Below are 13,400 nucleotides of genomic sequence, written 5' to 3'. Positions count from 1 at the left end.
TAAGAGCCTACCCTATTCCAGTGTTATCTCATCTTAACTGATTGCACCTTCAGTGACCCTATTTCCAAATAAGATTACACTGTGAGGTACAAGGGATTAAGGCTTCAACATATTTTCTGGAGTTAGACACAATTCAACTTATAAAGGTCACAACTGGAATTACTCAACTTCTTTTCCTTTTCTATTGTTAAGCTGAAAGAAATATTTCCTGAGAAGTTTTAGGGTGGAGGGATGATATTCTGATCACTGGAAATTACTCAGATTCTGTAATATAATTGATTTCTTTCTAGGAATGACATTTACAAACAGCCATGCACAACTTCACTTTCTTCACTGAGTTCACCCTCCTCGGGCTGTCTGCTGACCCCCACATCCAGGCTCTGCTCTTTGTGCTGTTCCTGGGGATTTACCTCCTGACATTAGTGGGGAACACAGCGATGATCTTGACCATCAAGGCTGATGCTCGGCTCCACACACCCATGTACTTCTTCCTCGGACACCTGTCTTTCCTGGATCTCGGTTTCTCCTCAGTCACTGTGCCCAAAATGCTACAGGACTTCTTGTCACAGAAGAAAAGCATCTCTGTGTGGGGCTGCATCACCCAGAGTTTCTTTTTTCTCCTTTATGGGTGTGCTGAAGCCAGTCTTCTCTCTGCCATGGCCTACGACCGCTATGCTGCTGTCTGCCACCCTCTGCTCTACACTGTGGTCATGGACAAGCCTCTCTGCACTGCAATGGTGTGTGCAGCATGGCTGGTAGGGCTTCTGAACTCACTAGTGAATCATCTTTTCATCAACAAGTTACGTTTCTGGGGGTCTAACACCGTCTCCCATTTCTTCTGTGAACTACCGTCACTCTTCCCCCTGTCCTGTTCTGATCCCACTGCCAACGAGTTCCTTCTGTCAGGCTCCAGTGCATTGCTGGGACTTCTGACACTTCCCTTGATCCTGTTCTCTTACTCCAGAATCATTTCTGCCATTCTGAACATCCATTCCTCTGAGGGCCAAGGCAAGGCCTTCTCCACTTGCTCTTCCCACCTCACTGTGGTGCTCCTGTTCTATGGGACAGCTCTGTTCAGGTACATCAGCCCCACCTCAGGCTCAGTGTTGGAACGCGTGGTCTCCGTTCAGTACAGTGTCATCACATCCTTGCTGAACCCTCTCATCTACAGCCTCAAGAACCAGGAGGTGAAGGGCGCTCTGCAAAGGATGCTGAGGAAGTGAACGTGATCCCCAGAGGAGGGATTCTCTGTGTGGTTTTAGTCAGAGAGTGGGGAGGAGGGATATTTGGAAACACCTGGAGAGTAAAAAAAGATATCGGAGGTCAATATAAATATATAAAAAAGTTATCTAGTGGTTCTCAAAGTGTCATCCACATACCAGCAGCATCAGAATGCACATCGTCTGCAAGCTTGCTAGAACGTCTCAGACCCAACCCTGATCTACTGAATCAGAAACTCTAGTCAACAGTCTGTTTCTTAATTATGATCATGGTGCATCCTTGAGTTTGAGAAACAGTGTTTAGCCCAATGAATGTTCGAGAAAACTCTCTTTGGAAAAAGGTGGGATACTGACATCAAGGGGAAGAATCCCACTTAAATGAGAAAGTTGGTAAAGCAGTCAAGAAGAGAACTTTTGACTATGTGATCTTATGATCTGTTTCCCTCTACAAAACTGTAAAAATGAAAATTCCCTATGATATTTTAGGGTGTTATAAGGAGGGGAAGAGCTAGACTGTCCACAAAGGCAGATGCAGCCTGTTCCTTCCACCTCTACTGGGTAGCTGCCGTTATAACAGATTCTTCAGTACAGCATGAGGCCAATGGACAGATGCTCCAGAGCAACAACTAGTGAGCACTTCCTTCACCTCACCTGAGAGCAGCTGAGGGCATTCAACAGCCAGGTCACCAGATTAGAGGTCATGTGTTTGTCCCAGAGAGCAAGGGCAGCCTGAGGTTATGGTGGAAGCAGTATTCCACATGAGACAGCCCTTCGTGTGTCAGCACTTTCACTGAGAAACTCTGCTTCCTGACCTGGTTGTCTGGGCTACACTATCAGGATGTATAGTGATTGGGCATTGGGTTGTTTTTGCTTCTGTACTTTTGGCCACAAGACTACTTTTGTCTCATTCTTCCTGGAGGACTAGTGACCTCTCTCAGTCTTTAACTATAAACTATACGCAGATGACACCACCCTTACAGCAGAAAGTGAAGAGGAACTAAAAAGCCTCTTGATGAAAGTGAAAGAAGGGAGTGGAAAAGTTGGCTTAAAGCTCAACATTCAGAAAACGAAGATCATGGCATCTGGTCCCATCACTTCATGGCAAATAGATGGGGAAACAGTGGAAACAATGTCAGACTTTTCATTGTTAGTGTATAGGAATGTAAGGAATTTCTGTGTATTCGTTTTGTATCCTATGACTTTAGTAAATTCCCTGATTCAGTTCAGTTCAGTTCAGTTCAGTTGCTCAGTCGTGTCTGACTCTTTGCAACCCCATGAATCGCAGCACGCCAGGCCTCCCTGTCCATCACCAATTCCTGGAATTCACTCAGGCTCATGTCCATTGAGTCCGTGATGCCATCCAGCCATCTCATCCTCTGTTGTCCCCTTCTCCTCCTGCCCCCAATCCCTCCCAACATCAGGGTCTTTTCCAATGAGTCAACTCTTCGCATGAGGTGGCCAAAGTACTGGAGTTTCACCTTTAGCATCATTCCTTCCAAAGAAATCCCAGGGCTGATCTCCTTCAGAATGGACTGGTTGGATCTCCTTGCAGTCCAAGGGACTCTCAAGAGTCTTCTCCAACACCACAGTTAGCCCTAGTAATTTTCTGATGGACTTCCCTAATGGCACAGATGGTAAAGAATCCACCAGCAATGCAGGAGATCCAGCTTCAATCCCTGGGTCAGGAGGATCCCCTGGAGAGGGAATGGCTACCCACTCTGGTATTCTTGTCTGCAGAATTCCATGGGCTTGATATTCTATCAACTTAAATTATGAGATAGTATATTTAGGGTTTTCTATGTACAGTATCATGTCATCTGAAAACAGTGAGAGTTTTACTTCTTTTCATATCTGGAGTCCTTTTATTTTTTTCCTTCTCTGATTGTCATGGCTAGGACTTCCAAAACTATGTTGAATACTAGTGGTAAGAGTGAGCATACTTGTCTTGTTCCTGAGGAAATGCTTTCAGTTTTTCACCATTGAGAAGGATGTTTGCTGTGGATTTGTCATATATGGTCTTTATTATGTTGAAGTAGTTTCCTGCTGCTACTGCTAAATCGCTTCAGTCGTGTCCGACTCTGTGAGACCCCATAGACGGCAGCCCCCCAGGCTCCACCGTCCCTGGGATTCTCCAGGCAGGAACACTGGAGTGGGTTGCCATTTCCTTCTCCGGAAGTAGTTTCCTAGTATGCCCATTTTCTGACGTTTTTATCATGGATGGTGCTGAATTTTGTCAAAAGATTTTTCTGCACTGATTGAGATTTTTATCTTTTAATTTGTGGTATATCACATTGATTTGTGTATATTGAAGAATCCTTTCATCTCTTGTATAAACCCTACTTGATCATGGTGTGTGATCCTTTTAATGTGTTGCTGGATTCTGTTTGCTGGAATTTTGTTGAGGATTTTTGCACTTGTGTTCATCAGTGATATTGGCCTGTAATTTTCTTTTCTTGTGATGTCTGTCTGGTTTCTGTGGAATGAGTTTGGAAGTGTTCTTTCCTCTCCAATTTTTTGGAAGAGTTTGAGAAGGATAGGCATTAGCTTGTCTCTAAATGTTTGATAGAATTCACCTGTGAAGCCATCTGGCCCTGGGCTTTTGTTTTCAGGGCAAATTTTTATCACAGTTTCTATTTCAGGGCTTGTGATCAGCCTGTTCATAATTTCTATTGCTTCCTGGTTCAGTCTTATAAGGTTGAACTTTTCCAATAATCTGTCCATTTCTTCCAGGTTGTCCATCTTATTGGCATATAGTTGCTCAAAATACTCTCTTATGATCTTTTGTGTTTCTAAGCTGTTGTAATCTCTCTGGTTTCATTTCTAATTTTGTTGATTTGTGTCTTCTTTTTCTCTTGATGAGTCTGGCTAATGGTCTGTCAATGTTGTTTATCTTCTCAAAGAACCAGCTTTTAGTTTTATTGCTCTTTGCTATTGTTTGCTTCATTTCTTTTTCATTTATTTCTGCTCTGATCTTTATGCTTTCTTTCTTTTTACTAACTTCGGAAGTTTTGGGGTTCTTGTTTCTCCAGTTGCTTTAGGGGTAGGGTTAGGTTGTCTGTTTGATGCTTTTTTGTTTCTTCAGGTAGGATTGCATTTCTATAAGCTTCCCTCTTAGAACTGCTTTTGCTCTATCCCATAGATTTTGAGTTGCTGTGTTTTGTTATCTGTCTCTAGGTATTTTTGACTTCCCCTTTTATTTCTTCAATAAACTTGTTTATTTAGAAATGTATTGTTTAATCTCTGGGTATTTTTGTTTTTTACAGGTTTTTCCTGTAATTGATACCTAGTCTCATAGTGTTGTGGACAGAAAAGATGCTTAATATGATTTTAATTTTCTTTAATTTACCAACCCTTGATTTGTGACCCAAGGTGCGATCTATCCTGGAGAATGTTCCTTCTGCACTTGAGAAGTGTAGTCTTCTGCATTTGGATGGAATGTCATGAAGATATCAATTAGATCTATCTGGTCTAATGTGTCATTTGTGTTTCTTCATTAATTTTTTAATTTTTTGTTTTGATGATCTGTCCATTGGTGTAAGTGCAGTGTTAAAGTCCTCTACTGTAATTGTGTTTGTGTGGATTTTCCCTTTTTCCACTCTTCTTTCAGGAGAATTATCTTATTCTTTTAATTGGGAGTGGTTCCTCTGCTTCTTCATTTTATTTATATTTCTCTGACTTGATGAATTTGGGAGAAACAGTTATCTACTGTTGTCTTGAAGAAGCTGTTATTTTAGGTGGGAGCATCTCTGTGTAGACTCCATGAGTCTAATATTTTTGGTGTGAGGTCTGCTTTTAGTATGGATGCCTGCCACATCTTTCCTCAATGTGTACTGGCTGTTATCCCCTTGATAGGGGGTGTGATTAGTGTTGCGGTGACCAGAGCCTGCACGGGATGTTAAACAGTGCCTCCTCTTTGCTCTGTGGTTCTCACAACCCGGCCAGAGGCAGGGTCTGCTTCCCAGTTGGAATAGAAGCCCCCAGATCCATTTCGGAGAGCTGCAGTGTAAAGTAGAACTGTCAGGAGCACGTCTACAGGGAGAAGAGTTGTGGAGTATTCCACTGCAAGAGCTATTCACCAGGGAGCGCATTGCCTTATGGTGTCACCTGTCACCTGTTGTGCAGGCTCACAAAGTACACTGTTGTTTTTACTTCCCTCAGCCCTACCTCAACCACAGGAATGCAGGTAATAGGACTGGGTGTTCCTTAGGCACTGTATTCACCAAGCCACCAGTGCAGTCACCAATACAGATCTTTGGAAGTCAGGCATCAGGCCCACCTGTAGGAGCTATGGAATCAGCCCAGACCCCAGCCCCACCTCCACATGCATGTACCTGGAAAGCCTGTAGCTGGTAACACTGGACCCACCCCAACCACTGGAGTACCATTAGTCCTCTTGGGTATCCCATAGATCTGAGTTTACAAAGCTGCTGGCAGTGGTATAAATAAATACACAGACTTCAAACAGCCTCTGGAACACAGCTCAGATTTCAGCCCCACCTCCATGTGTGCGAGCCATCATCATTTGCACACTTCCAGAGCTCCTGGAGGCAGAGCCATGCCCACTGTGAACAAGCTGAGAATGAGGCTGCAGTGATGGGGCCTCTCCCCTCACACACCCATTAACAATGGGCCTTCTATGGCAGACCTGGGCTCTGTCCTGCATACACTCGTGGTTGCCCCCCAGATCAAACTAGTCTCTTCAGGCTGTCTCTGTGCAACCAGCCTCAGTCCTCTCCCCAGGTCTGTCAGCTGAAGCGTGAGTTTCAGTGCCCAGCCTCCCTCACACACCATCAGATGCATGTATCAGGCTGGGGAGTGCAGCAAGCTGGTCACACCATCTGTGCTGGTCTCTCCATTCTGCCTGCCACAGTCTGGGTGCTGCACTCGCCTCTGAGCTTCTGAAGTTGCTGTCTATCCAAGCTGATCTCCCAACTGGTGAAGGGGATTCTCAGGTAGAACCTTTCTCTCTCACAGCTCCCGCCCAGTGACACAGGTCTCATCCTAATTCTTTTTTTTACTCTTCTTTCCCCCTACCCATTATGCAGTGATCTTTCTTGCAACTTTCATCGTATATCTTCTACCAGCGTTCAGTCAGTATTCTGTGAGAACTCTTCTATGTAGAGATGTATCTTTGATGTCTTTGTGGGAGGAGGTGAGCTTATTGTTCTATTCTCTCATCTTGGCTTCCTCTCTAAAGTTAGGATCTTTATCCTCTTTCAAGATAATGTGAAGGCCATGTAACATTTTAACTCCAAACAACACTACCTCCAATGTATATGTCCTTTCAATCCAGGAATTTAGTTCTTTCTCTATCCCCCTCAAATTAGATATTATTACTACTTTATTTATTCAATAAGTTTTTGTTTAGATGTGCTTACATATTTACCATACCATTGCCTGCCTTTTAAAAAAATACTGTAATATGACTGTTGTTTATATGGTGTTTACAGTGTGCTGAAAAAACAATTTGTGAAAATTATATTTACAAAGGTACAATTACAGACAAAACAAAATTATGATAGCATCATAATTATGTTTTACAACATATAGAAAAACACAGGATACACTATGATTTGATTTTCCCTAAATATTGGACTTCCCTGGTGACTCAGATGGTAAAGCGTCTGTCTACAATGCGGGAGACCCAGGTTCAAGCCCTGGGTTGGGAAGATTCCCTGGAGAAGGAAATGGCAACCCACTCCAGTACTATTACCTGGAAAATCCCATTGACAGAGGAGCCTGGTAGGCTACAGTCTATGGGGTCACAAAGAGTCAGACACGACTGAGCAACTTCACTTTCACCTTTCAAATATACTATAGATCATATAACTTATTTAAAAACAGCTATTTAATATAGAATATAGTTACAAGTTACTTATATCACTATTGTCTACACATACAAACAAAATGAAATGTTAACACAGAATTACAAACTACAAATATTGACTTTTCTGATAATATTGATCAGTAATTTTGGCATTGTTTTACTAAACCATGCACTTTGAATCTATATGTATCTTTTATAGAAGGCACTCAAAAAACTTAACAAATATTTAATATCATTTTGGGTACAAGTGACAAGTGCCACATTAATAATTGATCACTATGACAGTACACACTAGCCCACTTCCACATGAGACCTCATGAAATATAGACAGGCTCCTTGAACTCACAATGTCTTTTTGCATCTCAAATTTTTCATTAGGAATCATCTTGTCATGTCTAACTTTGATCCTTTAGAATTCTCTTTAAGTGTCAGTCACTAAAGAAATGTTTTTCTTTGCCTAAAACTAATTTTATTTTCTGAAAGATAATTTTTCTGGTCATTAAATTCCATGTTGAGGCCAGAGTTGAACTTTCTATTTTCACAGAAAAGATATTTATTTCACTCTATCTGTTACCTGGGAGTCAGCCCCACTTTTGAAAATTGGAATACAGTTGATTTACAATATTATATTAATTCATTTGTATAGCATAGTGATCCAGGGCTTCCCTGGTAGCTCAGTTGGTAAAGAATCTGCCTGCAGTGCAGGAGACCTGGGTTCAATCTCTGGGTTAGAAAGATCCCTTGCAGAAGGAAATGGCAAACCACTCCAGTATTCTAGCCTGGAAAATCCCATGGAGAGAGAGTTTGATGGGCTACAGTCCATGGAGTTGCAAGAGTTAGCCACAACTTAGTGACTAAACCACCACATAGTGATTCAATGTTTTCACAGACTATACTCCATTAAAAGTGTTCAGAAGATAATATTTATAATTTCCTGTGCTGTGCAATATATCCTTTTTGTTTTTCTACTTTATGCAAGACCACTGATTTGTTTTCTGTATCTGTGACTTGTTTCTGTTTTACATTTACATTTGTTTGTATGATTTTTAGATTCCACATATATTGCTTGAGGTATTTCAGACAAAAAAAAGCATGGCATCAATGCATACCTCAAACATGTCTGAGCCCCAGGTTAGTTCAGTTCAGTCACTCAGTCATGTCCAACCCTTTGCACCCTGTGAATGGCAGCATGTGAGGCTTCCCTGTCCATCACCAACTCTCGGAGCCTGTTCAAACTCATGTCTATTGAGTCAGTGATGCCACCCAACCATCTCATCCTCGGTTGTCCCCTTCTCCTCCTGCCTTCAATCTTTCCTAGCATCCGGGTATTTTCTAATGAGTCAGTTCTTCTCATCAGGTGGCCAAATATTGGAAAGTACAGCAAAGTAGTACAGCTATACATACCATATATCTGTTCTTCTGCAAATTCTTTCCCCATTTAGGTTATTACAGAATATTAAGTAGAGTTTCCTGGGCTATAGAGCAGGTCCATGTTGATTATCTATTTTTTATAAAGCAGTGTGTATGTGTTAATCCCAACCTCCCAATTTATCCTTCTCTGCTTTCCCCTTTGGTAACCTTAGGTTTGTTTTATAAGTCTGTGAGTCTACTTCTATTTTGTAAATAAGTTCATTTGCATCATTTTTTTAGATTTCACAAACAAGCACTATAATATGATATTTGTCTTTCTCTGTCTAGCCTACTTCACCAGGTATGATAATATCCAAGTCCATTCATGTTGCTTCAAAAGGCATTATTTCATTCTTTTGGACGGCTGAGTAATATTCCATTGTATGTGTGTACCACATCTTCTTTCTCCACTCATCTGTTGATGGACAGTTAAGTTGCCTCCATGTCTTGTCTATTGTAAACAGCATGGCAATGACATTGAGCTGCAGGTATTTTTTTAACCCTGGTTTTCTCCATATATATGCCAAGACTTGGGTCATAGATATGATCATATATACTGGATCATATGGTAATTCTATTTTTAGTTTTTCAAGAAACCTCCATACTGTTCTGCATAGCAGCTGTACCAATTTACATCATCACCAATAATGTAGGAGGGTTCATTTTTCTCAACATACTCTCCAGCATGTATTGTTTTTAGACTGTTTGATGATGGAATCCTGACTGATGTTAGGAGGTATCACATTATAGTTTTGATTTGCATCTCTAGTTAATTAGCAATGTTGAACATCTTTTTGTGTACCTGTTGCGTATCTGTATATCTCCTTTGGAGAAATGTCTATTTAGGTCTCCTGCTCATTTTTTGATTAGGTTTTCTATTTTGAGGATATTGAGCTTCATGAGCTGTTTATAAATTTTGGAGACTAATTGCTTATGAATCGCATCATTTGAGAATATTTTCTCCCATACTGTGGGTTGTCTTTCCATTTTGTTTGTGGTTTCCTTTCTTGCCTACCTTTCTGTGATTGTAGTTTCTATTTTGCAGGCTACAGGGTTATAGTTCTTCTTGTTTCTGCTGTCTGCCCCGTGATGGATGATGTCAGTTTCTACCGGCTTCCTGGTAGAGGGGACTGGTTCCTGACCACTGTTGGAAGGAGCTGATCTTATCCCTGTGGCAGGGCAGAGCTACGTCAGGAGTGCATTTAGTGTGAAGCTGTGGGCTTAGGAAGACTTCAGGCAGCCTGTCTGCTGATGGCTGGTGCTATGTTCTCACCCTGTTAGTTGTTTGGCCTGAGGTGTCCCAGAACTGGAGCCTACAGGTTGTTCAAAGTAGCCAGAACTTGGTAAGAAAATGGCAGCCTCCAAGAGGGCTGACACCAACGAGTACTCCCTAGAACTACTGCCACAGTGTGTATGTCTTGCAGTGAACCATAACCTCCCCCAACCTCTGAGAAGACTCTCCAGTACCAGCAGGTAGGTCTGGCCCATGCTCCTATGAGGTCACTAGTTTTTTCCCCTTTGTCCTGCTCTCAGGAGATGTTACATGCACCCTGCAAGAGTGGAGTTTTGTTTCCCCCTTTCCTGTGAAATTTCTGTGACCAAATCCCACTGACCAAATGCTCTGGAGGCTCCTTCTTCCAATGCCTGACCCCCAGGCTGGGAAGCCTGATGTGGGGCTTAAGACTTTCACTCCTATGGGAAAGCATCTGTGATAGAATTATTTTCCAGTTTGTGGGTTGCCCACCTAACAGGTATAGGATTTTATATTTTTGCAGCTGTGCCCCTCCTACCATCTCATTGTGGTTTCCTTGTTGTCTTTGGATGCAGAGTATCTTTTTTGTTAAGTTCCAGTATCTTTTGTTGATTGTTGTTCAGCAGTTAGTTGTGACGGTGTTTTCATATGTCCTTCTACTCCACCATCTTGTCTCCACCTTACTGTCTCTAAGATCTTTATATATATTAACTAATTTAATGCTCTGAACAACCCTATGAGATAGTTATATTATTATCTTTATTTTATGGGTGAAGAAACTGATAGTTTCTTTCCCAAGGTCATTGGAAGAGCTGAGATTTAACCCCAGGCAGTTTGGACCCAGTATACATGCTCTTAAATGCTAGGCTACAATGCTTCTGGGATTCATTCCAGTGAATATGTATCATTCTCACTGTTGGTGGTCTTCTATTAGGATCATTTCTATTCGAATTCTCCTATTAGACTCAACTAGCCTAGATGATCCCTAGGTTCTATCTCCTGGCCCTGCATCCCCCTGTAATGCAATTTCCATAAACCAGAATCTAGCTGGTTTGAGTATTTCCTTAATTTTCAAGATTTCTACTTTCACTTTATTTGTGAGCTCTGAAGAGCTAAAAAGATCATCTCAGAAATCCTTGAATTTTTAAAATTCAGCTTATTAGTTATTGAAACCAAAAGCATTGTTTGAGACATTTAACATACTACATTATCAGAAGTAGAAGTCATCTCCTCAGTCAATAATTCTTAATACTTTCTAGGCCTACCAACCCAGTTTCTGGCACAGGTGTCTTCTGACTTCCAAATTTGTCACCATCACTTTTAGTATTTTATACTTTATTTATTTGTATCAGAACCTTGTTTTCAATAAAACAATTTAATGATGCATAGGAGTCAATAACTGCATTTATTGAGTCATGATACTAATTTTTTTCAAAACCAGAAAAGTGTCCTTTGTTGTCAGGTCCTTATTTATTTTAGAGGCAACAAACGGACTTCTTCAGAGATCCAGTGTCTTGCTAAAGAATATAACCCACCTCATATCTCATTTAGAATATCTAATTTCTCTAGAATTTTATTTTTAAGAAGTCAAAATCTGAGAAATATTTAGCAAGTAGAATAAAGACAACTTGTTAACACATTAGATCTAATGAATGAGGGGGAAAGCAAGCATCTGGCATGATTTAATTTGATTTAATATGAACTCTTCTGCCATTATGGAACAAGTAGACTTTTTGTCAGGTTTTTCTGTTATAGCTAATATTGTTCTTGACATCTTTCTGCCTAAATACTGGTCTGTATTTCAGTATTTCAGGTTCTTTGCATTAAAAAGAGTTCCAGAAGTAGAATCACTAGTTCAAATTGTTTAACATGGCATCCATTTGCTCCTGGTCATACCAGGGCATGAAAGATTGAGTCACGAATGCATGTACACCCGTGGTGGATTCATGTCAATGTATGGCAAAACCAATACAGAATTGTAAAGTAAAATAAAAAATAAATTAATTAATTAAAAAAAAAACTATTTGGAAGGATTTGGCAGAATGATGCTTGCCTTCATCGGCTACTATTAGATATGTATTCCCTCCCTTATGACCTGCCTTCATTTACAAGAAACCTCAGTGGTGTTTGGGCTTCCTAGGAGGTGCTAGTGGTAAAGAAGCCACCTGCCAGTGAAGGAGAGGACACCCCGCTGACCAATTCTCTGACACAAGCTGGCTGACCTACATACAATTCAGTTCAATTCTGATACTATCTACCTGAGGTTAGCACAGACCGCAAAGTTTAAGAGCTCAGTCCCACAAGACTGCCCTTCACCCCAATTTCAGGTGTCAGTCACAATCCAGGTCCTCACCTGTGCTTGTGACCAACCAGCTATAAATCAGAGATTCCCATGACCCCCCAGTTTGGGTCTGATAATTTGCTAGAGCAGTTTACAGCACTTAGGAAAACATTTTGTTTACTAGATTATCCATTTTTTATAAAAGAATACAACCCAGAAACAAGCAGATGAAATAGATGCGTTGGGCACAGTATGTGGGAAGTGGCACTGAGCTTCCCTGCCATCCTCCAGGCATCTGCACAAGTTTAATTAGCTGTAAACTCTCTAAACCCCATACTTTAGGGATTTTTATGGAGGTTGCATCATGTAGGCATGACCAGTTAACTCATTTTCCAGATACTCCATCTTCTCCAGAAGATGGGGTAGGTAAGGCTGAAAGTTAAAAACTTCTAATCATAGTTTGGTCTAATGACCAACGCTCATCCAGGAGCCCACCTCTTGCTTCTATGAGTCAGGAAATATTAAAGGATTTAGAAGCTCTGTATCAGAGACTCTTATTGCTCAAAAATTACAGTAGTCCTCCTTTATCCATGGTTTCAGTGACCCATGTTAAATTGTGGTCCAAAAATACTGCATGGAAAGTTCTAGAAATAAACGACTCATAAGTTTTTAACTGCATGCCTTTCTGAGTAACATTATGAAATCTCATGCCATTCTGCTCTGTCCTGGCCAGGGCATGAAGCATGCCTTTGTCAAGCTTGTCCATGCTGTATATGCTACCAGTCCATTAGTATAGGAAAAATCATAGTACAGCTGACCCTTGAATGATCCAGAGGCTCAGGACATGGGCTCCACACAATAAAAAAACTGCAACAACTTTCCATATCTGCAGTACCACATCCATGAATTCAACCAACCAACTGCAGATTTTGTAGTACTATAGTATGTATTTATTGAAAAATAATTTTTGTATAAGTGGACCAGCACAGTTCAGACCCATATTGTTCAAGAGTCAGCTGTTTAGGATTTGCTACTATCTGGGTTTGCAGGCATCTGCTGGAAGTACTGGAATTTATTCCCCATGAATAAAAGTTTAATAGCTTTATGTCAGTAATTGGGTGTCAAAGATAAAACTTTGTATAAAGGGCAGAGTCAGACCAATACATGTTATTTCAAAAGTACTTATCACACACACACAGCCATTTTCAGTGTTGCTTCTCTAACTCAAAATGTACATATCCATTTAAATAAAAATTTTTTAATATTATCAATATTTTTCTACATTATTTTATTATGACATTTTAAAACATGTTCAAACAACAGAAAATATAACTCCCTTATCTTTGTAACATATAATACATTGTGAAAGTAAACTAAACACTATATTATAAATATATACAATATTATAAA

The 13,400-nt window shown here is 40.6% G+C and overlaps 1 protein-coding gene across 1 annotated transcript; it reads left to right on the top strand.

Annotated features, from left to right (window-relative positions):
• Positions 1-311: 311 nt before the first annotated feature.
• LOC120858085 (olfactory receptor 8S1-like) lies at positions 312-1,223 on the top strand. The gene has a single exon (XM_040233951.1). It carries the CDS (start codon positions 312-314, stop codon positions 1,221-1,223), a length of 912 nt encoding a protein of 303 aa, XP_040089885.1.
• The last annotated feature ends 12,177 nt before the right edge of the window (positions 1,224-13,400 follow it).

Source organism: Oryx dammah, unplaced genomic scaffold (genome assembly GCF_014754425.2).
Source record: "Oryx dammah isolate SB20612 unplaced genomic scaffold, SCBI_Odam_1.1 HiC_scaffold_29, whole genome shotgun sequence".
NCBI classification, from domain to species: domain Eukaryota; kingdom Metazoa; phylum Chordata; class Mammalia; order Artiodactyla; family Bovidae; genus Oryx; species Oryx dammah.
This window is presented reverse-complemented; position numbering and strand designations above follow the sequence as displayed.

Coding starts and splice junctions, on each gene's coding strand:
- LOC120858085 (XM_040233951.1), top strand. CDS start 312: ATGCACAACTTCACTTTCTTCACTGAGTTCACCCTCCTCGGGCTGTCT.